This window comes from Lynx canadensis, chromosome D1, assembly GCF_007474595.2.
Source record: "Lynx canadensis isolate LIC74 chromosome D1, mLynCan4.pri.v2, whole genome shotgun sequence".
NCBI classification, from domain to species: Eukaryota; Metazoa; Chordata; class Mammalia; order Carnivora; family Felidae; genus Lynx; species Lynx canadensis.
This window is the reverse complement of record NC_044312.2, coordinates 110,555,651-110,580,550: the sequence shown is the minus strand read 5'-3', so window position 1 is coordinate 110,580,550 and position 24,900 is coordinate 110,555,651. Positions and strand designations below refer to the sequence as shown.

The 24,900-nt window shown below is 60.0% G+C and overlaps 4 protein-coding genes across 5 annotated transcripts; 3 read left to right on the top strand and 1 right to left on the bottom strand.

Annotated features, from left to right (window-relative positions):
• The first annotated feature begins 4,855 nt into the window (after positions 1–4,855).
• Positions 4,856–24,851, top strand: LOC115525224 (protein tyrosine phosphatase receptor type C associated protein). Its single transcript, XM_030332300.1, has 3 exons — positions 4,856–4,862; positions 22,661–22,703; positions 23,989–24,851. The coding sequence occupies exons 2-3, from the start codon at positions 22,701–22,703 to the stop codon at positions 24,610–24,612; spliced, it is 627 nt and encodes a 208-aa protein (XP_030188160.1). The 5' UTR covers positions 4,856–4,862; positions 22,661–22,700; the 3' UTR covers positions 24,613–24,851.
• On the bottom strand, positions 5,676–8,244 carry CABP4 (calcium binding protein 4). The gene is made up of 6 exons (XM_030332299.1): positions 7,882–8,244; positions 7,481–7,511; positions 7,254–7,397; positions 6,325–6,434; positions 5,820–5,967; positions 5,676–5,704 (listed from the first exon to the last, which is right to left on the bottom strand). Exons 1-6 carry the CDS (start codon positions 8,242–8,244, stop codon positions 5,676–5,678), a joined length of 825 nt encoding a protein of 274 aa, XP_030188159.1.
• GPR152 (G protein-coupled receptor 152) lies at positions 11,205–12,701 on the top strand. 2 transcript variants are annotated; one of them, XM_030332286.1, is made up of 2 exons: positions 11,220–12,467; positions 12,528–12,701. In XM_030332286.1, exons 1-2 carry the CDS (start codon positions 11,220–11,222, stop codon positions 12,699–12,701), a joined length of 1,422 nt encoding a protein of 473 aa, XP_030188146.1. The 2 variants fall into 2 exon arrangements, with proteins under 2 accessions (XP_030188145.1, XP_030188146.1); XM_030332285.1 differs by having other exon boundaries at positions 11,205–12,701.
• Positions 15,535–22,217, top strand: CORO1B (coronin 1B). The gene is made up of 12 exons (XM_030332287.1): positions 15,535–15,644; positions 17,034–17,086; positions 17,841–18,043; positions 18,301–18,423; positions 18,529–18,658; positions 18,844–19,025; positions 19,113–19,232; positions 19,899–20,003; positions 20,088–20,233; positions 20,478–20,535; positions 21,282–21,560; positions 21,743–22,217. The coding sequence occupies exons 1-12, from the start codon at positions 15,622–15,624 to the stop codon at positions 21,866–21,868; spliced, it is 1,548 nt and encodes a 515-aa protein (XP_030188147.1). The 5' UTR covers positions 15,535–15,621; the 3' UTR covers positions 21,869–22,217.
• Positions 24,852–24,900: the final 49 nt, after the last annotated feature.

Sequence of the window (24,900 nt, the reverse complement as noted above, 5' to 3'; positions counted from 1 at the left end):
ATCTCAGAATCTCACGAGCCAGGAAACAATCTTTGAGAACCCTGAAATCTGAGATCATAATAGCTACCATTTATCAAACTCTTAGAAGGCAGCAGGTCCTGTGTTGAGCACTTCGCACAGGTTATTTCTGATAATCACCACCTCGGTCCCATTTTACAGATGAGGAAACCAAGATCCAGAGGGACGGATTCGCCCAAGGGCAGGGTTGGGAACATAACCCAAGGCTTCCAAGACACCTGGGGGTGGGAGGGAGAGGTGAGGGCACCCAGCCTGTGTGGGCCCCAGCCGACCACCCCAGGGAGGGAGGGCTGACTGAGGAGATCCTGTTCATACACTTAGAGGTTCATACTCTGTCTTCCGAGTGAAACACGAATGGCGGTGAGAAGAGACATGGGCTGTGCCGCAGCAGCCAGGAGAACGTCTTTGGGTTTCTGTGACTTTGCTGAAAGAGTTAACACCCAGACTCCTGTTCCCACTCCTGTTCTCCTGGCCCACCCAGACTTCCCAACCTCAGCCCCCAATCTGGGCACTTTTGGGGGCACCAGCCGGATACAGGAATTTCTAAATCAGTGGTTCTCAAAGTAGCTGTAGGAAAGGATCAGTGTTCCTTTCTAATCCATCATGGACCAATACTGTGGTGAGATCAAATAACAATTGGAAAAGTGAGAGAACAATGACGTTCAGAACATAAGCCCACAATTTGTGTTCCCAGATTAACCAGACCTAAAATTACATCTCAGTGAATATAATCAGACCAAACAGGAAAGAAGGAAAATTATGAAAACTATTCATTGTGAGCAAACAGGTAATTAATACAGAGTTGCTACTGTGCTCATAACTTTTTATCATTTCACAATCTTTTTTTAAGTTTATTTTATTTTTTTATTTTTGAGAGAGAGAGAACGAGTGCAAGCAGGGGAGGGGCAGAGAAGGGGGCGGGGGACAGGGGATCCAAAGAGGGCTCTGTGCTGACAGCAGCGAGCCCGATGCGTGGCTCAAACTCGTGAACCATGAGATCATGGCCTAAGCCAAAGTTGGATGCTCAACCAACTGAACCACCCAGGTGCCCCTGTCATTCCACAATCTTAACACCAAGCTATTCCAGAAGTAGTGGAGTCTCCATGTAAGACTACGGCAGGTATAAGCAAGCTATAGCCCACAGGCCCAATACAGTCCCCAAGATAAAAACGGCGTTTACATTTTAGTAACAGTTGGGGGAAAAGTCAAAGAATAGTAGGATTTCGTGAGACAAAGAAGTTTACAAAATTCAAATTGCAGTGTCAATAAACCAAGTTTAATCAGTTAATTACCAAATTTCCACCCCAGCCATCCCTGTTTGTATGCGGACTGGGGCTGCTTGGCAATTTTAACTACAACCGCAGAGCTGAGCAGTTGTGACAGAAACCGTAGGGTCCTCAAAGCCTAAAATCTTTACACTATCTGGCTTTTTACAGAAAAAGTTTGCCAACCCTTAGTCCGTATGAACGTGTCGACAGAACACTGAATCACAACATTTAAGGTTTTCACGAGGGGCGCCTGGGTGGCTCAGTTGGTTGACCCTCCTGCTTTGGCTCAGGTCATGATCTCACAGCTCGTGAGTTCGAGCCCCGCGTCGGGCTCTGTGCTCGCGGCTCAGAGCCCGGAGCCTGCTTCGGATTCTGTGTCTCCCTCTCTCTCCGCCCCATCCCCACTCATGCTCTGTCTCTCTCTGTCTTAAAAATTTTTTTTAAAGAATTTAAAGTGCTTGATTTTTTTTAAAAAAAATTTTTTTTTCAACGTTTATTTATTTTTGGGACAGAGAGAGACAGAGCATGAACGGGGGAGGGGCAGAGAGAGAGGGAGACACAGAATCGGAAACGGGCTCCAGGCTCCGAGCCATCAGCCCAGAGCCTGACGCGGGGCTCGAACTCACGGACCGCGAGATCGTGACCCGGCTGAAGTCGGACGCTTAACCGACTGCGCCACCCAGGCGCCCCTAAAGTGCTTGATTTTTGCTGGTTAATTTTTGAAATCCAAACTGGGTTGACAGTAACACTATCCTCAGGGGATCATGAATAGCTAAACTCTAAATGCAACTTTCTTCTTCAGTTGAAAAATACATCGATCGTTGTGTCCAGACGAGGAACGTTGGATTTCTTTAGTGAATTGTGACTCATTTTATCCCTAATGCTTTTTGCCTCCTAGCCCATTTCTGTCTGCTATGCCTGTACTTTTATGAGTTTTCTTTGGTTCATTTTCTCCTAGTAAATCTGTGTTGCAAGCCATCACTTTCAGCCTTTTGATTCTCATTATGCTCCTCGAATGTGCCTTAGATCCTACACTCCGCTGTGGGGAAGAGGCTGCTCTCTGCCCCCCAGTAGAAGAACCTTTGGTTTTTAGCTGGGCACGTGGCCACCCCAAATAAAGACTGCATTTCCCAGCATCCTTTGCAGCCCCCTGTACCAGGTGAGGAGCCCTCCCTAAGAGAGTATAAGTGGTTCACGCTCTTTGTCCCTCTTTGTTCCTTGTTCCTGCCTCCATCGTGCCACCTGGAAAACATACAAACTTGGGGATACCCCAGCGCCTGGTGCAAGGAGCTTGGGTTCCTGAAGACCATACGGCTGGATTTCACCTAAGAAATAAACTTCTCTCCAGTTTTAAGGCGTTGCTGTTTGGTGTCTCTGTCAGTCACAGGGAACCCAATCGAACATTGAAACTTTCTTCTGGGACTGAGACTCTCTTTTAACCAAAAAGCTTAATCTGCTTAGAATTATTGTAATTTTGATATGTTTAGGGATTACTCCTATCTTCTGTTTTACTTTGTTTTAATGTTTTCATGAGGTTTTTCTTTACTTCCTCCCCCCACCCGCTGTCTAGTCTTCTGGTTTAATCAAGAATTATTCACTTTCCCTCTTTTCTTCCTCTACGGATTGGACCATTGAAGGGAACATTCTATCTCTATTTCTGGTATATTAATGGCTTCAAAATAAAAGATGAAGATTTGCACTGTTTTGAAGTTTATTGCGGGGGAGGGGCAGAAAGAGGGGGACAGAGGGTCCGAAGCAGGCTCCGCGCCGACAGCAGAGAGCCCGATGTGGGGCCCCGCCTCAGGAACCGTGAGATCACGACCTGAGCCAAAGTCAGGCACTTGACCGACTGAGCCACCCAGGCGCCCTGTATTAATGGCTATTCTTAAATGGTTAACAAAGTCTGAAGCTGACCAATGCATCTATTCTCCTCTAGGAAAGATGAGGAAAAGATTTTAGCATACCTAAAGTATTCCCTCCCGTCTTCTGTTTTATTTTGTCTATTATTTTAGTCCCTCCTTATTTTTAAAATCCCCCAACTTAACCTTTTTATCGTTACTGCCTCTTTAGCTCCACAAATATGTTTACTGATCTCTTTCCTGACCATACTTTAGTACATACTCGCCTTTCTTCTGGTCTGAATTTCCTTCTTACTGAAGGAAATTCCCTTCAATGAGAGCACATGGGTAGGAAACTCTTACCAGCCTCTGTTTCCTGAAAAAAGTTGATATTTCACCTTCCTTCTTGAATAACGATTGAGGGAGGTAAAGTCTCCTTGGCTGGCAATCGTTTTCCTCTGCATGCTGAACAATTTATTCCACTGTCTTCTGGCAATTATTGTAACCAATGAAAAGTCTTTGTAGAGGGGCTCCTAGGTGGCTCGGTCGGTTACCGACTTCGGCTCAGGTCATGACCTCACGGTTCATGAGTTCAAACCCCACATCTGGCTCTGTGCTCGCAGCTCGGAGCCTGGAGCCTGCTTCGGATTCTGTGTCTCCCTCTTTCTCTCTGCCTCTTCCTCATTCGCATTCTCTCTCTCTCTCTCTCTCTCTCTCTCTCTCTCAGAAATAAATAATAAAACATTTAAAAAAAAAGAAGAAGAAGAAGGCTTCGTAGGGCCTAATTTCTGCTCCTCGGTAAGTAATCTGACTTTTGTCTCCAGTTGAATTGTGTATAAGGTTTTCTTCTGTGTTCTGAGTTCTGCTGGAATGCATCTAGATATATATTTGTTTCTGTTCATCCTTCTGAGGCTCCACTGTGTTCCTTCCATCTGGGCATTTGTCTTTGTGGAAGTCTTTATGGAAGGATTTCAGCCGTCACGTCTTTGGGGGTTGCCTCGTGTCCATTCTTTGTATTTTCTCCTGAGACTCCTGATGATTTTTAACTACTCTTTAATATTTGCCACCTGTTTATCCCTCAGGGCTACCTTATAGGTAGATGTAGCTTCCCGTTCACTAATCTTCTCTCAAATGGTGTCTAATCTGCTGTTTAACCAACCCGTTGATTTTTTTTTTATTCCAATGGCTATCTCCTTTATTTTCAGAAATTCTTTTATTCTTTTTAATCTTCCTATTCTGTTTCATACCATCCCGTTACTACCTATTGGCCTCTCTCCCTTCTTTTTTTTTTTTTTTTTCAACGTTTATTTTTATTTTTGGGACAGAGAGAGACAGAGCATGAACGGGGGAGGGGCAGAGAGAGAGGGAGACACAGAATCGGAAACAGGCTCCAGGCTCCGAGCCATCAGCCCAGAGCCCGACGCGGGGCTCGAACTCACGGACCGCGAGATCGTGACCTGGCTGAAGTCGGACGCTTAACCGACTGCGCCACCCAGGCGCCCCTTTCCCTTCTTTTATATCATTTCTGTTTGCATTGACTTTGTGGCCTCTTTCGGATTTTTCTGTTACTTACACTCGGGGGTGCTGATTTTCCTGTTTGTTGCATCTGCCTCGTCTCCCTCACGGGGACTTGTTTTCCCATGTGATCTGTAATTCTTTGTCATGAGTTCATCTTCAGAAGGGACAGGGCTGTTGTTTGTTAAGTCCCATGTGCTCTGGGTTGAAGAGTGCTCTTCCGGTAGCTTCTCCCTATTTCTTCAGCTTCCCATACCGTGGAGATAGACCACACTCCTGCCTAATGTGCCAGCCTGAGTCCCAGGTTCCTTAGGGTAGCTTTGTCCACTCAAGGCCCTAGACGTCCGTACCCTTGCTACTTCCTCACGCTGGTAGATGGAGGTATCTTTTGGTCCCCTTTTCAAGAACAGGGTAGCCCTCTGAGACCCGGGAAGGTGCTCAGGCTCCTGTCCTGTTCCCCAGCCTCTTACAGGTCTTCTGTCATCCATGGGTGTCAGAGCCCAGGCTTCCGAACCTCTCTCCATGTCTGAAGCCCCCATGCTGTCCCCTCTCTCCCGCCACCCGGCTCTGAGTTCTTGCTTTGTCTTTAGTACTGGGGTCATCCCTGGCTTTCTTTCAAGTTCAGTTTTTGTCTTTTTAACATTTTTACACGGGTAGTGGGAGGCATCCAGCCACGCTCTCAATTCACCATGTTTCCAGAATCCCCCCAACTCCACGCCCCGCCCCTGTCTTTGATACTGCGGTGCCGGGGAGCTTGCTACCCACCGAGGGTGTGGAGAGATCCAAATCTTGCTCACCCTGGAGAATGATGGACGGCAGAGTGCAGGTTCCCTCCGGGCAGCTCAGGTGGGAGGAAGGTGAGAATGAAGGGGGGTGGGTGACATCGAGCAGGCTCTCCAGCCAGGTGTTGTCAAGGACCGAAGAAGCCTGAGGGCTGCTGGGTGGTCTTCCATTCTGAGGCCTCAGGGGGAGGGCGTACGGCATGAACCCTGCTGGCCTGGGGCCAGCGGGGTAACGCATTCTCCCTTCTAGAACTTCAGTGGGTGAAAAGCATCATCACAAACTCTGGGGGAGAGAAGGGCAGGGCTTGGGCCAGTCCTGGTCAGGGATCCCAGGACGCGCTGGGATCATCCTGGGAGCTGGAGGGGTGGGGGTGGGGTCGTCTGGGAAGGAGACTCACCGTCAAAGTCTACGGTGCCATCCCCGTTGAGGTCCACTTCTCGGAGCATCTCGTCCAGCTCAGGACCCGCCAGCGGCTCCCCCAGCAGAGCAGGTGCTGCCTGCCGCAGCTCTGCCACTGTAATTCGTCCATCTCTGTCCCTGTCAAACTAGGATCCCAGCAGGGCTCAGTCCCTCCCACCCAAAGCTGGCTCTGCCCAGACCCGTTTCCACCTTGCCACATCCTGTGCCTGGATGTCCCCACCTTCGCCCACCGAAACCCTCCTCCTCCTCCCAGGCTGAGACAATAGGCCCCTCCTCCAGGAAGTCTCCTTGGGTGGATCCTCCAGCTGAGAGCGAGATGGCCCCTCTCCAATCCCTCCCTGGCCCAGTCCCACCATCCGCAGGGCTCTGGGCCTCCAGAGGCTGGGCCCCCCCCCCCCCACCGTCTCTCTGGCCCAGATGGGAGGCCAGTAGGTCTGCCGCCCAGCTGCCCACCCAGCGCCCGACTCGACCACGCTCCACACCTCTCGGAAGGCGATGCGCAGCTCCCGCACCCCCAACATGTGTGCTGTCTCCTCCCTCAGCTTTGGGCCCATCAATTCCACAAACTCCTCGAAGTCCACACGGCCACCCACTGCGGAGGCAGAGTGTCACAATGGAGAAGGCTGGGGCCCCGAGAAAGGACTTCACAGGCGCCAGCCTCTCCCCAGCTCTACATCCAGGAAGGAGCACCCAGCATCCATGCCCTCGGGGACGGGGGTAGGAGGTCAGAGCCCCGTTCTCCACAGAGATGACAGGGCCAGGTGCCTGAGTGCTCTCAGTGAAGCACCTGTGTCAAGGGGGAAAGAGGCCAAGGTTTGGAACCAGGCAGCCCTAAAGTTAAACCCTGGCTGTGCTGTCGATGGGGCATGGGTGACCTTGGGTGCCGGCGGCCTTGGGCGACTTACTAAACCTCCTTCCTCATCCGGGGGCAAGGGTGAGAGAACCCACTCTTAGGTGCTTCCGGGGGTGTGCAGTTGGTGGCTCTGACATGCTGGGACCCCGTGGGCAGCCATAAATGCCTCTTAAGGAGTATGCCCACGTAGTCCCGCCGTTCTAAGACGCCATCGATTACGAAAAGCACCGGTGGTCAAATAACAGCTTTGGGGAAAAGAAAAGCATTGCGCTAAATGTTCACATCAAGCGTAAGCCACATCCCATTTTGCAAACCACAGAGCACATGCAGGTGTCCTGGAATGAAGGGAATCTGATATTTGACAATTTAGCTAATGATAATCACACAAGCGCACGCCCATCCGACATTTAATCGCCTGCAGCGGCCAGGGTTCTGTCACAGTCGGTCTCACTGAACCTCAGGAGGTTCTTTTCAGGAGCCTCAGGAGGGTCAGAGAGACAGAGAGCCAGATGGCTGCCGCCTCGCCCCGCCCCGGGCCGGTGGGGGTCAGCCACTGACTTCGCATCTTGACGTGCTGGGAGACCTCGATGAGTTCCATCTCAGTGGGCATGTAGCCCAGCGTCCGCATGCAGGTGCCCAGCTCCCGGTAGCCGATGTAGCCGTCACGGTCAGTGTCAAACTCTTCAAAGGCGGCCTGAAGCTCTGCAGGGGAGGGAGGTCAGGCCCGGGCAGCCCGGCTCAGGGACACCTCCCACCCACCACTGCCGCCAGCAAGGGCCACTCACCATCCAGCTCCTCGGGGCCCAGCTCGCGGTCCTGCAGAGGCACAGTCCAGCATGTCCCTGGGGGCCATCCTGCCTCCTCCAGCCCTAGCCCACGATGGCCTGGGTAGGGCCAGTCTCACAAGGGCAGGAGAAGGCAGCTGAAGTCCCACGACCCCCAGAGAAAAGATGACCCCCCACCACTTCCGGTTCCTGGGGCCCAGAGCTCTCCCAGAATCCTGGGTTTGAAGACTAGCCCAAACCAGCCAGGCCCAAGACCAACCCTTCCCCAAACCCTGCCTCTACAGCTCAGGCTCCCGGGTCTGGAGCAGAGGCGCCAGGAGGCCTGAGTACTAGGGGCAGGGTGGGCGGAGTCCAAGGGCACAAGTGTGTCCCCCTCCTCCCCAGCCCGGGCCCCACCTGACCTTCCCGAAGATGCGGTTGAGCAGGGGCCCGTATGTCTTCTGGGCAGCATCGTGCTGGGTGCCAGTGCGGTGTCGGTGAGACTGGCGACGACCGGCTGGCCTGGGGGCTGCAGGGCCTGTCCCCTCCTGCCCTTCTCCATTCCCAGAGAGGCTCTTGCTGCTCCCTGGGGCCTCGGGGCCAGGGATGGGGGTCTGCTCCTCGGAGCCACCAGCACCCTTCCGGGACCCTCGGGGTCCCCTGTCCTTCTTGCTCCTCCTCCTGGTCAAGGGCAGGCCCTCAGCACCGCTCCCGGAAGCCACAGCCTCCACAGGAGGCTTCTGGGGGTCTGGGCCACGCTGCCCCTTCGCCTGTTCTGTGGCCATGTGGAGAGGGGCGACAGAACTCTGAGATGCAGCACCAGGGAGCACCCTTGGTTCTCAGGGACCATAAAGCTGCTTACGCACCCCTACCCTGAGAGCTGATTGCCTGGGATCGAGCCTTGAGGGGGATTAGGGTAAGTGAGGCAGGCAGCTCCGGGCCCTAATCCCGGCCCTCTGCCTGAGGGCAGAGACAGATGGGTCAAGAGAACTGCCCTCAGCGACAAGGGTGCCGGGACACGGTGAGCTTCGCACTCCGGCTCCTAAGTGGCCTCAGGAGCTGGGACACCCAACCATTTCACCTCCCTGAGCCTCAGTCACCCGATCTATAAAACGGGGGCAATATTGCTGGAGTCAAGGACTCAGCCGGGTTGTGTGACACGAGCAGGACTCAGCTAAGCAAGGACGAGGGACGTCATCTCAGGAGAAAGAGTGTGGGAAAGGATAGGAGAGGTGCCCCTCACGGGGACATCGTGGCTGGGGCAGAGGGTCTGTGAAATTGAGGAAGCGAGGCCAGATCACAGAGACTGAGGGACATGGGGGTGATTTCGGAGGAGGTGGCCTCCGGGGGGACCCAGAGCCCGCCCTGAGGCACAGGGGCCCAGGGCGAGGAGGTTTTAACCACGTGGCTCTGTCAGGGATGGGGTGGCCTGGCTGGTCACTCGGCCCTGCTGAGCGGGGGTTAGGGTTTCCCAGGGAGCAGCCCCATGCCCATGAATGTTTGATGTCTTCTCAGCTTGGGTTTCACGTCGGCCGCCTTAGCGCCGCCAGGCGCCATGTCCCAGGCCCCGGCGTGGGGCCCGGCAGATGGCCGGACCACTGGGCAGGCAGGCACGCCCCTGCTCCTTCCGGCCAGCGGCCTGCACCTCACAGGTAAGCCAGGCCTCACCTGCTGGGGCTCGGGGGAGCCCAGGGCTCTGATCCAGTAGAGGCTGGAGCTTGCAGAGTGGGGTCTGCCTGAGCACTAGGGGAGAGGAAGCCACGGGGCTGAAGGCCAAGGGGCTGGAGCCATGGGCCACGGGCAGGATCCAGCCTTTCTGGGGCACCTACTTCCCCCCCCCCCCGGCTCAGCGCTGCCATGGGGACTTTCTCCGTGTTCCAAGGGAAACCCCCTGGGCCAGTGAGGGAAGGCGGGCGGAGTGGGGGGGGGAGGGGTAGCAGGCCCCTATCATCACACTGCCGAGCCCCCTTCTCCTTCTGATGGTGGCCTCAGGGGCCACCTTCTGCCTGAGCTGTGAGAATGAGGACGGGGCCATAGGTGGGGCTCGAGGATGATGAAGGGGCTCCAGCTGCTTCCAGGACGGCCCTTCTGGCCCCAGGCTGCCGGGCCCTGAGTTGCAGACCTCACCCTGAGTTCATGAGCTGCGCTTGCTGTGGGGAAGGGCCTCCTCTGGCCCAGGCTCCTGCCCACCCTTGGCCTCCTACAGGCCCACGGGACCCTGAGCCTCCCCTTCTTGGAATCTTAAACACTTGAACTCCAGGATACCAGAAGGAAAGGGGCTTGCGATGATCCGATGATCCGATGATCCGACCGAGTGGTTTTCAAATTGTCTTCCCTAGAGCATCCCCGGGGCTCCACTGTAATATTTTATTTGAAGATTCACCAGCTTTAAAAATATGTTTGAGGGGCACGTGGGTGGCTCGGTCAGTTAAGTGCCTGAATTCAGTTCAAGTCATGATCTCGCGGTTTGTGAGTTCGAGCCCCGCGTCGGGCTGTCTGCTATGAGCAGAGAGCCTGCTTTGGATCCTCTGCCCCTCCCCTGCTCTTTCTCTCTCTCTCTCTCTCTCTCTCTCTCTCCCTCTCTCTCTCTCAAAAATAAACATTTTTTTTTTTTAAAGAGAAAAAACTGGGGCACCTGAATAGCTCAGTCGGTTAAGCGTCCAACTTCAGCTCGGGTCACGATCTCATAGCTTATGAGTTCGAGTCCCACGCCGGGCTCTGTGCGGACAGCTCAGAGCCTGGAGTCTGCTTCGGATTCTGTGTCTCCCTCTCTCTCTCTGCCCCTCCTCCACTCGCACTCGGTTTCTCTGTGTGTGTGTGTCTCTCAAAAATAAATGAACGTTAAAAAAAAATTTAAGGGGCACCTGGGTGGTTCACTTGGTTAAGTGACCGACTTCGGCTCAGGTCATCATCTCGCGGTTCGTGAGTTCTAGCCCCGTGACAGCTCAGAGCTTGGAGCCTGCTTTAGATTCTGTGTCTCCTTCTCTCTCTGTCCCGCCCCCACTCATGCTCTGTCTCTCTCTCCCTCTCTCAAAAATAAATAAACATTAAAAAAATTGTTTTTAAAGGATGTGGATATGACATCTTTATAGAAAAGCATTTAAGGGGCGCCTGGGTGGCGCAGTCGGTTAAGCGTCCGACTTCAGCCAGGTCACGATCTCGCGGTCCGTGAGTTCGAGCCCCGCGTCGGGCTCTGGGCTGATGGCTCGGAGCCTGGAGCCTGTTTCCGATTCTGTGTCTCCCTCTCTCTCTGCCCCTCCCCCGTTCATGCTCTGTCTCTCTCTGTCCCAAAAATAAATAAACGTTGAAAAAAAAAAAAAAAAAAGAAAAGCATTTAAAAAATTAAAACTAAATAAAGGAAAAAGAAAAAAATGTAAAATATATAGGTATATACATGTATATATCTGTTTAAAAGCCTCGGTCCAGTCTACTTGGGCACACTGGGATTCCGCGTGGCAGAAGGCTTAGGTCTGAGTCTCAGTCCTGGCGCCTCTCGTCCTGTCTCTGACCTTGGGCAAGTCACTTATCCTCCGAACCTTCCTCTCCTCACCTGTAAAATGGAGTGTCTGAGGACTACGCGAGGTAATCTGTGTAAAGTCCCTGGCAGAGGCTAACTGCCCCGAAGGTGATGACGATGGCTCAGAGAGGGACAGTGACTTGCCTGGAGGTACACAGCACCCTCTCTCATACTCAGTCCCTCATGATTTCATTGGTTCATCAGGCACCCGCTCCGTGGCCAACAGCACACTGGGGACCTCGGATGGACACTGCTATGGAAGCCAACCTGGGTGCCGCTGGCCACGGGCCCCGCACGGAGCCGGACGATGAAGACGACTACCCCCAGGGTGGCTGGGACACGGTCTTCCTGGTGGCCCTTCTGCTCCTGGGGCTGCCAGCCAATGGGCTCATGGCGTGGCTGGCCGGCTCACAGGCCCGGCAGGGAGCGGGCACGCGGCTCGCCCTGCTGCTGCTCAGCCTGGCCCTCTCTGATTTTCTGTTCCTGGCGGCAGCGGCCTTCCAGATCCTGGAGATCCAGCACGGAGGCCACTGGCCGCTGGGGACGGCCGCCTGCCGCTTCTACTACTTCCTGTGGGGTGTGTCCTACTCCTCCGGCCTCTTCCTGCTGGCGGCCCTCAGCGTGGACCGCTGCCTGCTGGCCCTGTGCCCGCACTGGTACCCCGGGCGCCGCCCGGCCCGCCTGCCCCTCTGGGTCTGCGCCGGGGTCTGGGTGCTGGCCACGCTCTTCAGCGTGCCCTGGCTGGTCTTCCCCGAGGCCGCCGTCTGGTGGTACGACCTGGTCATCTGCCTGGACTTCTGGGACGGCGAGGAGCTGCCGCTGAGGATGCTCGAGATCCTGGGGGGGTTCCTGCCTTTCCTCCTGCTTCTCGTCTGCCACGTGCTCACGCAGGCTGCGGCCTCCCGGACCTGCCGCCGCCGCCGGCCAAGGCCCACGGCCTGCCGGGGCTTCGCCCGTGTGGCCAAGGCCGTTCTGTCAGCCTACGTGGTCTTGCGGCTGCCCTACCACCTGGCGCAGCTGCTGTACCTGGCCTTCCTGTGGGACGTCTACCCCGGCTACCTGCTCTGGGAAGCGCTGGTCTACTCCGACTACCTGACCCTGCTCAACAGCTGCCTCAGTCCCTTCCTCTGCCTCCTGGCCAGCGCCGACCTCCGGGCCCTGCTGCGCGCCGTCCTCTCCTCCTTCGCCGCAGCTCTCTGTGAAGAACGGCCTGGAAGCTTCACGCCAGCGGAGCCACAGACCCAAGTGGACTCTGGGAGTCAGACTCTTCCCGGGCCAGTGGCTGGGGCCCAGCCCCAGGGGAACCCAGCGGCACAGCCACGGTCGGACGCTGTGTCCCAGCCTCGGGGGAACCCCGCGGCACAGCCACGGTCGGATTCAGTGGCCCAGCCACAGGCAGAGCCCGCGGCACAGCCACGGTCGGATTCAGTGGCCCAGCCACAGGCAGATTTTGTGACGCAGCCTCAGCTGAACGCCTCCGTTCGGCCACAGGTGAACCTTGAGTCCCAGCCCCATTTGGACCTTGTGGCCCAGCCACAAGTGAGCCCCGAGACCCCCGGACCTGCCTCCGGCCCAGCTCTCAGCCCCTGTGATGAAGCGTCTTCTGCCCCATCCGCGGATCCCCCCCCGGAAGCCCCTGAGAACCCAGCGGTGCCTGCTGACTCTGAGGGAGAAAGTCCCGGCAGCGTCCCCCCAGAGGAAGCCCCTGGAGCAGGCCCCACCTGAGGGTCTGGGAAAGCTCAGGCCCATCAAGGCAGTGGAAGAGCCAGAGCCAGTCAGAGACGAGGGGAGCCGTGGAGGAAGTCATCAAAGAAACCCCCCTCAAGTCCCTTGGGGCTGGCAGGAGGACTTGGGGGAAGTGAAAATGAAGCACCAAAAGTCCCAGGCAGTTTGTCGTGATCGTCTCGTCCCTACCCAGGTCCCCCTCAGTTTCTCCATGCTTGCCCCCCCCCCCCAGTAGCCCAACAGTCACAGCCGACCGGGTGCTGCTGGGCTCTGTCCTCCAGCACCCCTGGACCGCACTGCCCACCTCCCCCCCAAGTCTCAGTCCTGCGGGAGAAAGACAGCAGGGGTGACTTCCCCGAGCTTGTGCCGATCTCCCCGGAATCCTTCCTCCACTCTCTCCTCCCTGTCTCACCCTCTAACTCGGGCGCGAGGAGGATGAAGGAAGAAATCTCTGCAGAAAAGGAGGCACTTAAGAGCCAGAAGGAACCTGGGGTCCTGGGAGCCCACGCAGGCTGGCCGAGCCCTGTCCACCAGCCCCCCGGCCCCCACAGGCAGTGAGCCTGGCGCAGGACCTCCCTCAGCAAGGCAGCGGGAGCGGAGGCGATGAGAGCCACCGAGCCCGGATTCAAATCGGGGCTCCGGTGACGGCAGGAGCCTGGCACACAGCAGGGGCTCAGGGAACAAATGTTCTCCATTCGCCGGCATCCAGGGAAGTCCCTGCAGGGGCCGGAGACGGAGGAGAGGAGGCGCCACCTTGGCCTGGGCATCTGGGGTCTTGTGAGCTTTGGGGCAGATCGGCTGTGCCCACGACAGTCCTGGGCCACGGATGCCCAGGGGGCCTGAGAGAGCGTCTGCTCCACTGAAGGGTTCAACTAGCGTCCACCTGCCCCCCCCCCGCCCCCACCACGGGGGGCTGCAGGTAGAGAGTGCTCAGTCCTGCCTCCACCTGAACCCCTCCTATGCACTCAGCCCACGCGCAGAGATGGGCAGACGTCCAGACAGAGAGCCCTGGGGACCAGTGGCTCCAAAAAGGGTACAGGCCCCCATCACACAGCATCTCTGGGGCAGAGCCGGCCTCTTCCGTCTCAAGGCGCAGACACGGCAAGAAAAACGGGGAAGTGCCGAAGGTCTAATTCTGAACCCCCCACCCTACTTCCCTTCTTCCCTTTCACCCTTCTACACCAACCCCCTGCTCGCTCGCCCTCCACCCCCGCTGTGTTCCAAAATCGTGAGCCTCTTCCCCTTTGCCCCCCTCCCCCAGTCGTTTCCCAGTAGCTCAGTGTTGTGACCTGTAGCAGCTGAGAGCCGCCCCTACGGCAGACACTTAAGTGCTATGCTTCCAGGGTGCTTCCCTCTTAAAAAGGCAGCAGGCTGTCCTCGATTTCCTCCTCTGTACAATGCGGTGGTCATGTTCCCCTTGCAAGGGCTGCTGCTATCATGAACTGAGCCCGGGGATGCCGAATGGTGGCGGGCGCGGTGTTTGTGGCGGGGGCAATGCCAAGGGCACAATTAGGGCATGTCCTGGTGGTGGAACTGTGGACACCGAGGCCGAACGACGGACGCCGTTCAGCGATTTCTGCACAGGCACACATTTGTTGAATTCGGTCCTTCAGCAAGTGTTTATCGAGCACTTGCTAGGTGACTCTCCAGCCAGCCTCCCATTCTGGAGACACATGGGTGGGGTTAGGGGCATGGCCGCTGGTGTCCCTCGGCGGTCTTTTGAATCCCAGCTCCACCGCTCACCAGCTGTGTGATCTTCAGGAAGGCTCTTGGCTTCTTTGGGACTCAGTTTCCGCATCTGTAAAATGGGGGTGATAACAATGGTTCCCGGGCCAGGCCTGGGAGCAGGACGGACCCACGGGCCAGAGCCCACGTGGGAACATCCTGCCCGCTAGGCTTTGTCTGCTCCACCGTACTGCCTGCCCCTCTGCAAGAAATGCTTTCACCCTGGCCCACCCCATTGGGTGCACCCTCCCTGGAGGCAGGGGCTGGTCTTGCAGTGTCCCTCCCCTTTCTCCCAGGTAGCGGTCCCAAAGCTTTTTCAACATGGCGGGCAGATCAGGCACTCAAACCCCAGCGCCAGCCACCTGCCATCAACTCTGGTCCCCACTCCAAACCCAGCATTTCGGAGAGTGGGGCAGCCCCATCTCCAAGGTCCCTGAGGGGGAATCTCGCCCATAATGGGTAATCGCGACCCAGGAGAGAGGGCAGTGCCGTGAAGGGCTCTGTGGGATAAAGAGGAGTTCTCCTGGTGACCCACAGAGTTTTGTTTTGGAGGAAACATGCACACCCGAGGCCACAGAGGTTGAAAGGAGGGCTCATCCCTGACATTCCTCAGTCCATCTACCTCACCCCTAACACACCCCACGGGGCTGGACTCCTGTTGCCTTCTGGGAGACTCACGCCTTCTCCAGGTGAGAGGTACCCCTCATGGAGAGACTCATTCTGAGAGCTGTGAATACGAACATCGTCGATCCTACATTCAGGACTGCTGTTGGTTCTTTCACTCAACGTACACGAATTGAATGCATGCTGAGCGCTAGGTCTCATTCTAGGTGCTTCGACACGGTGGGGAACAAGACCAAAGACCGGGTGCTACCCTCCACTTGCTGACATTCTAGCGGGGCGAGGCAGACAAAAAGCAAACACACAATGGTTACACAAGACGACGTCAGATCGTGATTCAGAAGGATATGGGGGGAACAAGTCAGGGCCAGAGAGTGACCAGTGAGGGGTTGGTTGGGGAGGGCCCTTTGAGAAGGCAACATTTGGGCAGAGCCCTGGAGGAAGTGAGGGTTGGAGCCTTTTCACAATCTGAGGGAAGCGTTTCCAGATGGAGTGAACAGGATGTACCCAGGCCCCGCAGTGGGAAGGAAGGTGGTTTGTTTCGGGGACAAGAGGATCAGTGTCACTGGGCCACATGCAGGGACAGGGCAGAGGAAGGTAACAAACGGGGGAGGGGTATGCAATGACGGCGCATGTTATTTCAAGTGTGACAAGGAGGAGGGAAGGGAGGGCTTAGGGTAGGGGTGTCTTATCTGGGCTTTAGACAGACCTCTGGCTGTTGCCTGGAGGGCGCAACGGAGAGAGAGGCTAATGTGACACTCCCTCTTCCAAAGCACCCTCATTCCTGTCCTTTTTTGGAAGGGTCTGCCTGCCCCACGGTTTATGGAACAAAGGGAAAAGCAAGGACTTTGGAGCCAAACAGATGGGAACTAAATCTCGGCGGGGTGACCTGGGGCAGGCACCCCTCTCTCTGAGTTGTTTCCTCATCAGGGGAGGAAAGCAGTGAGTAGGGTACGAGCCCCAGCCCGTGTCAGACACACAGTGGGGCCTCCTGCAGCCCCAGATAAGCCCCCTTCTAGCTTTGCTCTTCCCTCCTCTTCCCACCTACCCCCCCCCCTTTTTCTGGGAAAAAAGAAAAAGGTGACCAAGGGGTGATGATCAGGGTCTCAAGGAAGGACTGAGGGAGGCGGCCAGTGCCCTGGGGACACCAGCCCCGGGCGGAGGGGGCAGATCTGCCTGTCCGACATACAGAGACACCTAAGTCCCCCCGGGGTGGGACACGGACAGAGATAGGGTAGATCTAGGGAGGCCAGTCTGGGCCCCGTCACAGGAGCTAGCTAGGAGGGAGACATCTGCAGACAGACCACTAGGCCTCCGTGGGAGATGGTCGGGAAGAGAAAGGAAGGTGTGAGCGATCTGGCAGAGGGCATGTCCCCGTTTCTATTTTTAATAAGGAGGCCCGGCAGACCCCGGGGGTGCTCAGGGGAAAGAAGGGGTTGGCTGGGGCCTTCCGCTCACCCCTTAAAACACCGCACCGCTGGTGCATTTACACTGTTCATCAAGAGCGTGTACTTTTGTAACCCTTAAAAAGAGGCACGTGAACACACGGGCTGTCAGACCAGATACTGTATTTTTGGAGTGGGGGGTGGGCTGGGGGACCCGGAAGAATGCACCGGGATGGGGATGGGGACTGGGACGGCGGGCTGCACCCAGTGCCCGTACTCCCGAGGGCTCCGCCAGAGGAGAGGATGGCGAAGGGGCAGCGGTCTGCGGGCGGGCAGCGCCTCGCACCTGCAGCCCCTCTGGCCCCACCCCTGCTCCTTTGCCCTAGAGGGGCCCGGGTGCCTGAGGGGCAGGGCTCGCCCAGGCCCCGCCCCTGCGCCCCCGTGGCCCCGGTGCTCCCGGCCTCCTGGGGCGGCTCGCAGCCTCCCGCCCCGCCCCTCCGCGCGTGACCTCGGCCCCGCCCCCGCGAGCCCCCGCCCCGCCCCCCCGCCCCCTGCCCCCGGCTCCTCTGTCACTTCCTGATTCCCGCTTCCTGCTTCCCAGAGGCCGGGATCCGGAGCCGCCCGAGGCCGGTGCCGCAGTCCCCGGCGTCCCCGGTGAGCGCGGCGGGCCGGGACTGGGGTCGCGGGCGGGGGACCCGGCTGGGCTGCGGGGGCGGGGCCGCAGGAGGCTGGGGTGGGGGTCGCGAGTCCGAGGAGCCCTTCCCCTCCGCGGCGCCCCACCCTCTGTCCCCACTCCCTGTGGCCACCCAGCCTGTCCCCTCTTGGTTCACCTTGGACCCCGCTCCGAAGGCGCCCTGGGATGCTCTGCGGCCGGGAGCGGCGTCCTGACCACCCCCCTCCCCCCCCCCCCCCCCCCCCACGCCCAGTCCTGCCAGGCTCCCTGGGCCGGCCTGGGGCTCCCGGCAGCTCCCTGCCCATTCCTGCAGGCACTGCACATTCCCTGGGGCTCGGAACTGGGGCCGAGTGCGGCTCCACAGAGGAGTCCTTTCCTGCCTCTTGTGGCTGTCCAACCCATCAGCCAACTTCCAAATCCTGGGCAGGAAGGAGCCTGCTCGCAACTGACCGGGACCCTCCGAGGAGCTTGCCCTGCTTTGGCACCTCCCACTTCCCCCACACATACCAGAGTCAGGGAGGGGCCTGGGTAGGGTCTCCGCAAAGCCCCTCCCCACTCAGCAGCGTGGGCCTTGGGTCAGTGCATTTACCCCCGCCCCGGAGTAACTGAAAGCCAAGAGGGTTACAATGACCAGGCCCCTGGTTGCATCCTCCCCACCTCCCTTCGTGCAGCCCCTGGGAGGGATGGGGGTTGTTGGGGTGGGTGAGGGCTGATCCAGGCCTCCCCGCCCTGCAGACATGTCCTTCCGCAAAGTGGTCCGGCAGAGCAAATTCCGGCATGTGTTCGGACAGCCGGTCAAGAATGACCAGTGCTACGAAGATATTCGAGTGTCCCGTGTCACCTGGGACAGCACCTTCTGCGCAGTCAACCCCAAGTTCCTGGCGGTGATCGTGGAGGCCAGCGGCGGGGGTGCCTTCCTGGTGCTTCCCCTAAGCAAGGTGGGCCCCATCAGGGCTGGGGGAAGGACTGGAGACTCGGCCACACCTGCCGGGCCTGTCTGCTCACTTCACATTCCGTATCTCGCCCATCCCCACACTGTTGGACAGGTGTCATAATCTACATTTATTGCCCAGGTGGTATTAGCACAGATGGAGAAAGTTTTTTATTGCCACCGAGGCAGAGTCAGGGCCAGAGGCAGAGGCAGAGGCAACAAACATTTCCTGCTCACCCTTGACTGCCCCTCTCATGCCCGCAGACGGGCCGCATCGACAAGGCCTACCCGACGGTGTGTGGACACACGGGACCCGTCCTGGACATCGACTGGTGTCCCCACAATGACGAAGTCATCGCCAGCGGCTCAGAGGACTGCACAGTCATGGTGAGGCACGGGGCTGTGGTTGGGCCCGGGTCACAGGTGTGGCTCGAGGCTGCGGGCAGCGGGGCCGAGCAGAGGCCTCCACGGGCATCCCCACCCCTCCCACAGGTGTGGCAGATCCCGGAGAACGGGCTGGCCTCCCCGCTGACGGAGCCGGTAGTGGTGCTGGAGGGGCACACCAAGCGAGTGGGCATTGTCACCTGGCACCCGACCGCCCGCAACGTGCTACTCAGTGCAGGTCTGCGCCGCCCGCCCCCCCCCCCCCCCCCCGCCCCTCTCTACGCACGGTTCCGGAGCCCCAAACCCTCACCCGGGCCCATGTGACAGGTGGTAAAGCTTGACCGCAGAGGTCAAGAGGCCGGGTCTGGGCCCGGGAGGGTGGTCCAAGCCAGCCTGGTGGGCTGATGGCCCCCTGCCCGGCAGGCTGTGACAACGTGGTGCTCATCTGGAACGTGGGCACGGCGGAGGAACTGTACCGCCTGGACGGCCTGCACCCCGACCTCATCTACAACGTCAGCTGGAACCGCAACGGCAGCCTCTTCTGCTCTGCGTGCAAGGACAAGAGCGTGCGCATCATCGACCCCCGCCGGGGCACCCTGGTGGCGGTACGTGGCCCTGGAGGGCCGGGGTGGTAGTGGACAGGCCCAGGGGCTCTGTCGGGGTGCTGTACTGACCACTGTGTCCCCGGACAGGAGAGGGAGAGGGCTCACGAGGGGGCCCGTCCCATGCGGGCCATCTTCCTGGCGGATGGCAAGGTGTTCACCACGGGCTTCAGCCGCATGAGCGAGCGGCAGCTGGCACTGTGGGACCCGGTGAGTGGCCGTGGCCAGCCTGAGGGGGCAGGCTTGATCGAGACTTGGGCCCCACCCTGGGCACGGAGGGCAGGAGTCACCCCGGAGAGAGGCCTGTGGTTCCCGGGTTCTCAGCCTAGCACCTGAGGCTCCCGGGACCTGGAACCCTGCCAGCCTCTCCTGTCCTTGCCCCTTGCTCTCCAGCCTCCCCGACTGCCTCCAGCTTCCTCCGAGTCTCAGCCCACATTATTCTTGCCAACCGAAAGGCCCTTCCCTCCTTTGCTTGCCTGTTCCCATCTGGCTGCCCTTCAGGACTCCGTGCAGAGGCCCCCTCCTCCAGGAGGCCTCCCAGCCCTTCCCCTGAAGTGCTCTGTCCCACAGCCCCGTGCTTCTGTATGGTGACCTCCGCAAGTCCCTCTGAGACAGAGCTGGTGCTGCCTGGTGCCCCCAGCTGCCACGTGGTAGGGACTTTCTCAGCACCGGCTCAGTGGCCCGCAGTAGGCTAGGAAAGTGAGATCCTGGGAGTGGAGGGGATCCAGGAGGGCGGGAGAGAACCCGTCTGGTGTGGTGGGGGCAGTGCCAGCTGGCATGCGAGGCTGCTTGGGGCCAGTCCTGATGGGGGGCTGGGATGGTGAGGAGAGGCGGGGGAAAGACTCTGGCCTGACTGCCCCCCACCCCACGTGCCAGGAGAACCTCGAGGAGCCCATGGCCCTGCAGGAGCTGGACTCCAGCAATGGGGCCCTGCTGCCCTTCTACGACCCGGACACCAGCGTGGTCTACGTGTGCGGCAAGGTGGGGCTGGGCAGGCCTGACGGGGGGGGCAGGGAAGAAGGCTGCCTGCCTGAGCGCTGACCCCTGCCCCCTCCCCCGCCACAGGGTGACTCCAGCATCCGGTACTTTGAGATCACAGATGAGCCCCCCTACATCCACTTCCTGAACACGTTTACCAGCAAAGAGCCCCAGAGGGGCATGGGCAGCATGCCTAAGAGGGGCTTGGAGGTCAGCAAGTGTGAGATCGCCCGGTAAGAAGGGCCTCCCAGGTGGCTGGCTCCAGCGGCAGAGGCCAGGCCATGGCGGCCGTCCAGGGTGAAAGGTCAGATCTCCGGAGGCTGCTCAGAGCAGGAACCAGCCCACAGCAGGGCCAGGGTCAGAGGTCAGAGTGTGGAGGGGCTGGGGCGAGGCCTGGGAGTGGAGAGTGCAGGGAGCCGAGGGAGCCAGTGAGGGGGAGGCCCCACCCATGGCTCCTCCCTCCCCCGCCTTTCCCAGGTTCTACAAACTGCACGAACGCAAGTGTGAGCCCATTGTCATGACCGTGCCAAGAAAGGTGAGGCCACCCGGTCCCCCGCCCACCCACTCGGGCAGGCGTGTGGTCTGTGAATGGGACACGGTTGAGTATGGATGTGGTCAGTGGGCTGGTCATACCCAGCCGGGTGTTGGGCTTTGCCAGACAAGACAGGCAGGGCTGGGACAGGTTGAGCTGAGGCCCTGCTCCGGAAGAGCCACAGGAGATGGGACAGGAGCCGGGCAGCTGTGGAGGGCTCCCTGTAGTAGGACACGGGACCGACAGCATGGCTAGGGTGGGCATAAGCCAGGCAGGGGGAACAGAGGTGAGAATGGAGAGCGGACGGGAGTCTGGCCGTAGGGGGGACTCCCATGAGGAGGGCATCAGTCCCGTGTGGCCTAGCCTCAGATGTCCAGCCAAGAGCCTTGGACGAGCTTCGTCCTCCACTGAGTGGGCCGTTGTGCGAGCCGGGCACGTCCCAGGGAGCAGAGCTGTGAGGGAGGCTGACTTACACGGCTCCCGGGATCCCGTGAAACCACGTAGCTGGCCCCTGCTTAGGAGTGTTGGGAAGGCTTCTGAGGGGGTTGTTGGCGTGTCCCGAAGGGAAGTGAAATGACAGGTTTGTGCTTGAGAGAGGCCGCTGGAGGCCAGGCCATCGGAGGATGGGTTGGCAGGGTACAGGCCTGGAGGCCAAGGCAGTGATGAGAGGGCGGCTGCCCAGGGTCCCGATGAGAGGACCCTGACACTGGGCCCCTGACCGATCCCGACCTCCCCCACCCCCCGCCCAGTCGGACCTCTTCCAGGACGATCTGTACCCTGACACGGCTGGGCCTGAGGCGGCCCTGGAGGCAGAGGAGTGGGTGAGCGGGCGGGATGCCAACCCCATTCTCATCTCCCTGCGGGAGGCCTACGTGCCCAGCAAACAGCGGGACCTGAAGGTCAGCCGGCGCAACGTGTTATCCGATGGCCGGCCTGCCGTGGCCCCCAGCTCGGCCCGCCTAGGAGCCTCCACATCCGCTGTCGCCACTCACGCTACCGCCCCCAGCGGCGGCCTCGCCGGAGCCGGGGTACGTGCCTCACAGTCGGGGCGGTGTTGGGAAGCCCCAGGCGTCACCCTGGTCTGCTGTGTGCGCCCGAACCATTCGCCGCCTGTCTGCCGGGCTCAGGCCCCTGCCTGGTAGATCTGGGGAGGGCTGCAGCTCCACGACACCTGACCGCCTATCCCCCCCCACCCCCACTGTCCCTGCAGGAGGCTGGGAAGCTGGAGGAGGTGATGCAGGAGCTCCGGGCACTGAGGGCGCTGGTCAAGGAGCAGGGGGAGCGCATTGGCCGCCTGGAAGAACAGCTTGGCCGAGTAGAGAATGGGGACGCTTAGGACCGTAGGCCCAGGGGGTGCCACTCCCCCTCACCTCCTCCTCCACTCCCTTCTCACCCAGCCTCTGTTGGCAAGTCCCACCGCCAGCTGGCTGCCTCCTGCGCCTGCCCAGGGCCTCTCGGGCAGGTTCGGGGGCAGTCCACACCCTGTCCCATCCTGTGGGCCCAGGCTAGAGCCACCACCTGGCTCTTGTCATTGTTACCGTGGAGGGTTTTTGTACCAAGGCAAGCTTCTACCCTGAGGGACCATCCCCCCCCCCCCCCCCCCCCCAGTTCCCTGCTCCTTCCGCAGAGTAAGCGGGAGGCACAGGCTCTATATTTTCATTCCAAATAAAATTCTCTTTCTAAAAGCCAGGTTTGCCATTCTGCAAAGGGTGGGGCTGGGAAAGGAAGTCTGCAAGGCTGGGGACAAATGAGGCCGACGGGGATCCCAGATCTGAGGGAGGTCTGGGGGCCACGGGCATCCCCCACAGCCGGCGCTTCCCTGAATTCTGCCGAGTAGAGAAACTGAGGTCGCAGACCTGTGGACACCCGGGACGGCGTCCTGCTTTGAGCTGGTGCCATTCCTCCTTTTGGAGGCCTGGTCACAGGCCCCAGAGCCCAAGCGTCACCCGGCGAGAGACCTATGAGGCTCTGGTGTGGGTCAGGGTGGTCCCGAGAGGCCCAAGGCCCCCCACCAGGGGATATGGCAAGGGAGTGTTGGGTGGGGTGTTGTGGGCAGGAAGCGGAAGCGTCGAGTAACCCCCAGCTGCCGCTGAGCGCGCCAGAGCTCACTTCCACTCAGCACAGTCAGAGCTGGCGGTGGGCGCCTGAGCACTGAGGCCGGCGGACTGATGGTGAGCCCGGGAGCCCACTGGGCCCTGCAGTGGGGGCGACAGGTCGGGGCTGGAATGTCTGGGCCCTGGGAGCTAAGGGAGGATTTCTCCCCCACGCCCCATTGGGGCCCACGGGCAGAAGCAGCCGGTCAAGGGCAGAGGCGGGAGACCCCGGGCGAGCGTGGGGCAGAAGCCGGGCCTTCCTCTCCCCTTACCGCCGAGCTGGGCCTCCCTGGGATTCAGCATGTGCCCCTAGCACCCCACTCCGGGCCTAGACCCCCTTCAAGAACCTTTGCTAGACCCTCTCTCTCACCTGCTCTGCTTGGGACCTGGGACCTGGGCGGAGCCTGCCTGCATCCCTGGAGCCCAGGCAGAGAGAGGGCCTGGGGCGCGCGAAGAGGAGGCTTGCTTGAAACCTCGGCACCCCTCCCCCCTCTGCCACCTCCCCCCTCTGCCTTTTTCCAACCGCAGGCTTCCTCTGTTAGCAGCACCAGCCTCCCCCAGCCCCTGGCCCTGCGAACCTAAGGCCCCCAGGGGACGGGGAGTTGAGCGGAAGTGGTGCAGCTGGGGCAGTCCCACGTGTGGGAGGGAAGAGGGGCTTCAGGGGCCCCCATCCTGAGGCCTGGCCGGGTGGAGGGTAAACAGTTGTCCTGGAGGTGGTCCCTCCATCCCAGGCCTCAGGAAGAGCCAGCCCCGACAGCCAGCCTCGCGGGCCACCTCTCTCCTTCGACACCCCACGGGCAATGTGGACACTTTCAACCAGTATTAACTGAGCACCTGCTATGCGTGCTGGGAATCCAGTGCTGGAGCCGTAAGGATCCCTGTCTCCCTGCTGCTTACGCCGCTGGGGCAGAGACGGGGTAGACGGCAGGCACCTGCCGGCTGTGTGAGGCGCGCAAGGGAGAGGAAAACAGAGCCAGGCTCGGCCAGGCGCGGGGGGGGGGGGGGGGGGGGGGGGGGGAAGCGGCAAGGCAGTACTCCGGGTCAGATCGGGCCTCACGGAGATGGTCTGAGCCAAGGCGAGCCGGCAGCCGTGTGGCTCTCGGGGATGGGGCATCTGGGCGGAGGGACCAGGCGGCGCACGGTCCCCTGGCAGGCGCAGGCTCGTACAGCGCGGGTGGGGTGGCGAGGGCAGGGCATCGGAGGCTCCGTGGCCAGATCTCAAAGGACCGGGGCCCTGCTAAGGACTTGCGTTCTTCTGCTTGACTGTCCCCGTTTTGCCCAGGAGGCAATTGAGGACCCAGGCACCGACTCCCCCCGCTCCCCGCCCAGCCCCGGTGACGAGCCCCCGCCCGTCTCCCCGCAGGACCTGCCCTGTGCCCTAGGGCTCGGGACACTGCTGGCCCTGCCGGGGGTCCTGTGCTCGGGCAGCGGCGCCTCGGACGGCGAGGGCCCCAGCTCTGGCACGGTCGTGCTGCTGCTGCTCCTGCTGCTGCTCCTGCTGGCCGCCGGCCTGGCGCCGGCCTGGCGCCGCCTCAGCCGCGACTCGGGGGGCTACTACCACCCGGCCCGCCTGGGCGCCGCCCTGTGGGGCCGCACGCGCCGCCTGCTCTGGGCCAGCCCGCCAGGCCGCTGGCTCCGGGCCCGGGTTGAGCTGGGGTCACCCGATGAGGACCCTGAGCAGCAGCAGGACGAGCAGGACGAGGAAGAGGACTACCACCTGGTCGGAGGCCTGGGGGAGACACAGTCCCGGGACGAGGACCAGCCGCGCGGAGAGGGGCCCGGCCCACGGCGGGCGGCAGAGCCCGCCGAGGCAGCACGTGACAGCAACGCCGACGGGGGCCTGGGCCTCAGCTCCCAGGGGCCGGCGGGCTCAGGGGGCAGCGCTGAGGCCCTGCTGAGTGACCTTCACGCCTTTGCTGGCAGCGCGGCCTGGGCTGGCAGCGCTGAAGCGCCCGAGGGCCAGGGCCTCCACGTCACCGCACTGTAGGAGCCCGCGTGGTGCCACATCCCCGTCGCCGTGCCTCTGCTCCCCAAAGCCGCCACGGCCGCTTGGACACAGCCCGCCCCGGACCCACTGTCGCGCACATCCCCAGATGGAGAGTCTCAGACCATCACTCCCCCACCCATTCGGGCCCCAGAGCCGCGCATGCCTGTCCCCATCGGGAAGGCCACCCATCCCTATGGGCACTGGGCAGCCACCTGAAATAAAAGCCCTCCAGCCCTGTGGCTCTGTGGTCCCGCAGCGACCCTTTCCATCTCTTGGCAGGGGCTCCTC